Source organism: Notothenia coriiceps, unplaced genomic scaffold (genome assembly GCF_000735185.1).
Source record: "Notothenia coriiceps isolate Sejong01 unplaced genomic scaffold, NC01 NC01_scaffold00009187, whole genome shotgun sequence".
Taxonomy (NCBI): domain Eukaryota; kingdom Metazoa; phylum Chordata; class Actinopteri; order Perciformes; family Nototheniidae; genus Notothenia; species Notothenia coriiceps.
The window spans coordinates 581-7,719 of NW_011341888.1; the positions used below are offsets into that span (position 1 = coordinate 581).

General features: G+C 40.4%; 1 protein-coding gene across 1 annotated transcript; it reads left to right on the plus strand.

Annotated features, from left to right (window-relative positions):
- The first annotated feature begins 689 nt into the window (after nucleotides 1–689).
- On the plus strand, nucleotides 690–5,961 carry LOC104945114 (rap1 GTPase-GDP dissociation stimulator 1-like). The gene is made up of 6 exons (XM_010770735.1): nucleotides 690–846; nucleotides 917–1,042; nucleotides 1,620–1,759; nucleotides 1,843–1,969; nucleotides 2,463–2,591; nucleotides 3,674–5,961. Exons 1-6 carry the CDS (start codon nucleotides 729–731, stop codon nucleotides 3,799–3,801), a joined length of 768 nt encoding a protein of 255 aa, XP_010769037.1. The 5' UTR covers nucleotides 690–728; the 3' UTR covers nucleotides 3,802–5,961.
- Nucleotides 5,962–7,139: the final 1,178 nt, after the last annotated feature.

Sequence of the window (7,139 nt, forward strand, 5' to 3'; positions counted from 1 at the left end):
GTTTGATCAACGCGAATTGGGTGTGGGTCCTTGTACTCCGAGTCGGGCTAACGTCCACGCTAGCTTCCACGCTAGCTGCTATAGGTTTTGCATTGAGGTGATACTTGAGACTTGATGTGCTGCGGTGATATGCAAATTCCTTTTTGCATAATTTGCAAACAACCGTGCTCTTATCGATGCTTCCATCCGTCCGTTTTTTAAAACAAAATGTCCCATCCACGGGGCCAACCAAAGCGGTCTCATCAGCTTGTTCGTTCGTGTGTTTGACTAGTGTTCACTGTGGTTTGTTGTTGTCTGAAGTAATGAACGTTAGTTGGTGCTCCAGTATAATCGGTACCCCTGAAACTCATCCAGTGAGAAACGTTCCGCGGTGCAAAAATAAGTGCGATTAAAATGCGTTAATTTTTTTAACGCGTTAATTTTTGTGTAATTAATTAATCTTAATTAACGCGTTAAAGTCCCGGCCCTAATTGTTATACATGTTTCAGAGTTTAGTTTATTGCTTGTTTTTGCTACCACCAAGTGGCCAAAAAAAAGGTTGTTTTAGATCTCAGATCTAATATCTTCTTGAAATAAATGTCTTGTTATTTTTAAATAATACAATGTTTATTGTCAAGCAATAACAATAGTGCCTGTGTGAGAGTTGTGGATTTTGAAATGTGTATGTGCTGTAATACAGAAAATGTGTGTTGGCCTGCTGTGTTTTCTCAGATAGTAACTGTGTGAAGATGCTGGACCTTGGGGTGGTTCCTCACATCCTGACCTTGTTGGAGCAACATGTGGACGAAGGAGATGTGTCTGTTCAACACGCTGGACTGAGCGCGCTCAGAAACCTGGCCATTCCTGGTACTGATCAAAGGAAACAGTATGTACGCTGCTGTGACATTTCAACTGACAGGATGCTCTGTGTCTGCAGCCACTAACAAAGTGCGGATGCTGGAGGACGGTGTGACGGAGAGAATAAAGAGCCTGCTGCGCTCCGACATGCCGCCGGTGCAGTTCAAACTGCTGGGGACACTGCGCATGATGGCGGACGGACACGGTTAGCACAGTACTTTATAGTTACACACAGGGAATGTTTCGATGTAACTGACATAATGCATGAGTGCCATGTTCCACGGAATGAACCTTGATATATTCCTCAGGTGCCTAACAGACACATTTGTACAATAGACAAATGAACAGAACTATATATATACAGTGTATATATATATATACACTGTATATAACTATCACACAAAAATTAGTATGGTTTGATCTGTCTGAGGAGGAAACGAGACTGAAAGTGAAAATGTAAAAGAAAGAATAACAGGGATTATGATCATTTGTCCTTTATTCTCCATATGAGCCGTCCCACCCAGAACAGAATAACCTTTCCAGTTTTTCTATTTTATGCAGTTTTCCCTGGATTCATTTACATTCTCACTTATCTCTGTCCATTCCAACATGTCTGTTGATAACATTAAGTTCCACAGGGGGATCATTTAATTCCTTCAAATATGAATCCCTCTTATTAAGACGGTTTCCTTAGTAAAGGGTTCCCCACTGCTATCTTTGATCTGACAGCTTCTCTACCGACGTCTTCAATCCTAATTTCTCTTTTCTGTGCTGCGCTGCAGAGGAGGCAGCTTTGGTGCTGGGGAGGGACGCTGTGCTGCTGGCCCGGGTCATGGAGTGGTGTGAGGCCAAAGACCATGCAGGGGTCCGGGGGGAGTCCAGTCGCCTCCTGGCTGCCCTCATCAGACACAGTCGCAGCGCAGTGAGACCTCTTTCTGCTGGCTCATCATTCCTGTCTGTTAACGTCATGACCGTGCAGCACTGAACATGTCCTCTTTCTGACAGGAAGTGGTCCATGCTGTAGCCAAAGCAGATGGGGTTCGGCACCTTATCTCCATGGCAACAAGTGAACATGTCATCATGCAGAACGAGGCCCTGGTTTCCCTGGCAATAGCATTTGCCATTGACATTGGTAAAGCATTTTGAGACACTTTAAGTCAACAAAAAATCTTCATTGCATTACTATGCAATATATATTTTTGTATGTTGTTGCAAAAAGGAAGAACAGATTATTCCAGCCATAATGAACATTATAAATACATAAATATTGAAATTGTCATTCGGACGATTTGGTGTAAACAGAGCTGTAGTTACTCAGCTCCACCACTCTCCACCTGGTCTGTGGTGGTGAACTGCTCTGTTGAACCCTAAACATGAAGTCACTCAAATATTCTGTAGTTGTTTGATTCCAACTCAGGGACATGGGGAGGAATAATGGTGCGCTGCTGTGTGTGAGTAATGATCAGCTAACCTCTGGCTACGCAGGGTTTATGATCAGCCCAATACTAAAAATAATATGTGTGTGTGTGTGTGTGTGTGTGTGTGTGTGTGTGTGTGTGTGTGTGTGTGTGTGTGTGTGTGTGTGTGTGTGTGTGTGTGTGTGTGTGTGTGTGTGTGTTTCACAGAGTCTATGAAGGAAGCGTTTAGGGACTCTGTGCTGCTCACCATGCTGAAGGAGATGTTGGAGGATCCTCTCGGGGCGATCGAAGTCAAGTTCAGTGCTTTGGGTCTGATCTGCAGCCTGGCTAACTCCAGTAAGTGTTCCACCTCACAAGCCCCATGATGATTTATCAAATTTTTTGCAATATCTCTGCAACCTGTAGTATTTTCAATCAAGCTCTTGTACTGTTCAGTTTCCACCATTCAGTCTCAAATCATCAAAACATATCTGCATACAGAATTGTTTGTGGACAATGCAATGGAGATGTTTTATCTTGCTGAACACTTGGACTCGAAGACCCTGTCTTTTGGGTTATCATCATCTTTTTAATAATGATTATTTGTATTGTTGGTTTTTATATTTATTTTTTTACACCGTAGTTATGTATATGTTATGACAAAAAACCTTTGAATCTTGAATCTAGCAGCAGCCAATAAAACTACCAAAACCATCTCCAGCATCTGGTATTTATGAATAACTTTAGGAAACAATTCTGCTTTAGCCAAGCGGGGCGGCCATGGCGCAGTGGGTTAGTGGGTGACCCTCAGATCAGGGGAGCAAGGGAGCACCGGTTCAGTCCAACATTGATCCCCACTGGGGTCAGTATGTCAATGTGTCCTTGGGCAAGACACTTCACCCCAAATTGCTTTATTACATTATATTCCATGTCTAATTTATGTAATGTAAAGCACGCTAAAACAGATACCCTTAAACCATAAATCTCGAGAGGTGATCCCCAAGCACAAGGCTCTAAAACTGCAGTTTGTCCAATGCCCACTGCGGCAGAGGTACCAAGCAAATGTGTCATTGATACAAGCTTTAGAAAAAGAAAAGTGCCTAAAACAAACATAAATCATATAAACGTGTCCTTTTTTCATCAATTAAGACTGAATGTGTTACACAAGTCTCCCGTCAAAGCCTCTGCACAAGCTGAGCAGAGAGCTCTGTTTAAAATCGCTGTAAAACCAGAGACCATGTTTAGATGGGATAACTCCAGGTACTTCCTGTTATGGTCCGTGTCTCCAGGAGCACATTTTGTCATGATGATGCTGAAATCAGTGGATAAAAGTTGTGCTCACACAGGTGCAACGAAGTCAGCGTGAGAGGCCTTCTCCACTCCCAGTTGTAATCCATTTCACACTCCTCTGCTCTCCCTTCCACCCTTGTCTGCTGTAGGTGTGATGAAGGAGGAGCTGCACTCTGTGAATATGAAGGAGAGCCTCAGTAAACTGACAGAGCACAGTAACAGTAAACTCGCCTCGCAGGCCATCTCCATACTGGCCTCTCTGGGTGACAGCAGCTAAAGCAGAACACGTTCCGTCCGGCTTATTCAAATGTATTCAAATGATCCTACTGCTACCTATTGAAATGGCTTGACAAAATGTATCCTGTTGTTTGGCAATAATTACTTATTTTGGATAAGCAAGACTTAAAACTAAAAGGGGTTCATCAACCAGGAGCATGAATGTGTGTCAATCTAGCAAATAGATTAGGAGAAACATGTGCTAAATTGACATCTTGGACTGAGAGTGGAAGTAGAGGAAAGTTGCCAGTGTCCACATGAAACCTCTCCATTGTTTTGACATTTATTGTAGGCCTAGAAAGGAGAAAGTCAGATAGAAATGAGTTCCCATGAGACAATGGCACTTAAAGGGAAGTTCAAGAAGGAAACCAAAACATCTACACATTATTCTGTCTGTAATCAGGCCTGTAGTTGTTGTGGTTTGCTGCCATGGACCATGGTTGGTGGATAGATGAATGAAATGACCTCACCTTCTTTGAGATTTACTTGTCGTGATGCTAGCCCATGTTAATATATAATGTATACAGAAATGTCATACTATCAAACGTTTAATGTGGATATCTATAAACGTTGACATTAATTAAATGTAATATTGAACAGATTTCACATAATTGTATTAGGTTAGTTCAAAGCAATAATATTAAGTTGAACCTAATATTGTTTATTGAACTTTCAACTAACCTAATAGAGTTGTGAAATCAGTTGACATAATACACAAGTGTCAGTTCTGGCCAAATGTATTGCATGAAGAGCCCCACAGATTTCTGAAATGAACCGCAATGTATTGGTGCATCCAAATCACGAAGAGACAACCACAAGGTGGAATTTTTGTTAAAAATTGAAAAGAAAATGTAATCTCATAGCCTCAATCAATGGACGGGGTTTGACATTAATATGCGTAAAGCAAAAATACCTATGAATGTTAAAAAGTATCTGTGCAGCAAAATTGTTGAGTTAAAATTATTTTTGAATGAATTTGAATTTCAATGACTTCAGTTACAAATAAAATGAGTGGCTAATATTGTTGATATCAGACTGAATGGATGCAAATCAACTGCATACAATTGAGTTCAAGACTGAGATATTTCTTACAGGCTTAAGCCTGGTCGAGAGGACCAAACCACTGTCATTCACCACAGTAAACAGAGCTATTAATGTACTGTAGCCATACTCACAAACAACACAACTGCATGTGCTCTAGTAATACACACTGACTTTTTCTAGTGGTGAAACATTATGACTTGAGTTTTACAATGACTTGGGTAAGCTAAGAGAGGTGGTGTTATCATCTGGAAGGAAACAACAAGCTGTGTATCGTTGGTCATGGTTAAACAGATTCTGGTACTGACTTTAATGCAATGCAAAAAAATGATGCTGTTTGTGTTACAAATATACTAGAAGAATCGGTCTGTTTGTATGTATATTCAGGATCATTGAGAAGAGTGCAGGTGTACACCACACACACAATAGCAGAGTAACAGGAGTGATGCACACCAAAGGTGCTTTTCAGAGATAAGGGGAATAGATTTTGGTAGGCTGTGTGAGTGGGGGGCTAAGAACCTGCAGCACATTAGAATGAAAATACTCATTAAAACGTCATGGTGACAGGTGCATGGACATCTTCATTGAAACTGTGTTTCCATCAACAGTTGAAGGGAGACCTAACCCAATGATAGGTTGATGATCAAAAGCATAACTTATCCGACTGCCTGCACATGTGGCTGCAGCGTGACAGCAAAATCCACCACTAACACACTCTAAATAAAGCTTCCTGTTGATGATATATCGCAAACATACATTTGTAATCCCTCAGAGGGATCCTAGAAGCACAATGTGAAAAAGACACATGCACAACATATCTGAACTGCATCCATTATCATAATACATAACAGTGTTACAGTGCAATAAGCAATGCAGTGTACATTTATAGTTTGGCAGCCAGAGGAAATTATGAGTGTCTGTTCTATTCAATAATGCAGCGGACAAGAGTTGTACTGTCATATTTTATGTTATATTTGTATCAAGATTTATTTCTCTATACATTAATATATAACACCAACATTTGGAAAAAATCTGTATATTTCAAAGTAAGAGAATATTTAAAAAAATGTAAGCTTTGTTCTAGAAACAGCAGAATAAAGATATGCAATGTCTTCCCCCACATGATGTCTGTTCATCATTTTTCTCTTTCATTTGCCACAATATATTAGCAAAGAGTATACAGAAGAATGGCTTTCTGCACAAACCCCATGTGACGGCTCAATCCCCAGTTACGTTTGAGTCACCGAGAGGCTAAACTTGGCTATAAACTGTGACGCGTTTTCGAAGAGAAAGTCCATAGTGAAGCAAGATAGTTTTTGGGATATTTAATAAACAAAATGATAACATAGTAACTATGGACAAAACGGTCAACAGAAAAAATGACAGCACAAGCTCACCCTCTGTCATCTGCACTCGACATGAAACAGGTGACTTATATAGACAAACCACACCCATGTGACAATTACCGGAAGTGCTCAACAAACAAATAAAAGTGACGTAAACAAATAATACAAATAATGAACTTGGGCTAAGTAGCATTATGGCACCTACACCCCATGTTATTAGAACGATATTTAGAAATGTGATGAGACGTTTGGTATTCATCACAGATCAATCCATTCACTTCATTTCAGATTAAATGTGGCCAAAAAGGACATTGATTTCCCTGTACCCTTCATTAGGGAACAGTGTCCGATCTAAATTAAATGCTTCAACATCTCTATGGTTTAACTAACCCGGTATCACGGCAAGACGTGAACATGTGACCATTTACCATGCTGGGAGACGTGAAGATGTCACGATTTTGTCCATTCAAACCTGACAGTTACACGGTATTGCTAACCCATGTTAACCAGTGGAGAAATAACCGGAAATGCCAAGCAAATGCTACCCCGACGGTCGGTTGTTATTGTCAATATTAATATAATAATGATTTATTTTGTAATAGTCACACTCGATTACGGCAATTTTCTTGTTGCCCCAGCTGGTCGACACCTCTTTTAGCAGAAACAAAGGCTACATTAATGTATTAAATCGATGTTAATCCATGTGTGCGGTTGTGGAATTAACGGACGTGACGTCGTGCCATTGCGTTGCCAGGCAACAGCTTCGGTTCATGTTAATTTACAAACTCTTCAACTGCAACCGTAGTTATATATAAAAACATGTTAGAAGGCCTCACAAAATACTTTAATGTACATTTTAATTTAAATGTGAAGGAATGTGTGTATAACAAAATACATCCGTCATAAACGAAACCGGAAACAGACAAGGTAAGATCCTCAGCTCGATGATTGG

What these genes read in the sequence shown, in the direction of transcription:
- LOC104945114 (XM_010770735.1), top strand. Translation starts at nt 729, where the DNA reads ATGCTGGACCTTGGGGTGGTTCCTCACATCCTGACCTTGTTGGAGCAA. An exon ending in CAGAAACCTGGCCATTCCTG is followed by an intron (nt 847 to 916) that starts GTACTGATCAAA and finishes CTGTGTCTGCAG; the next exon opens with CCACTAACAAAGTGCGGATG. An exon ending in TCAGACACAGTCGCAGCGCA is followed by an intron (nt 1,760 to 1,842) that starts GTGAGACCTCTT and finishes TCTTTCTGACAG; the next exon opens with GAAGTGGTCCATGCTGTAGC.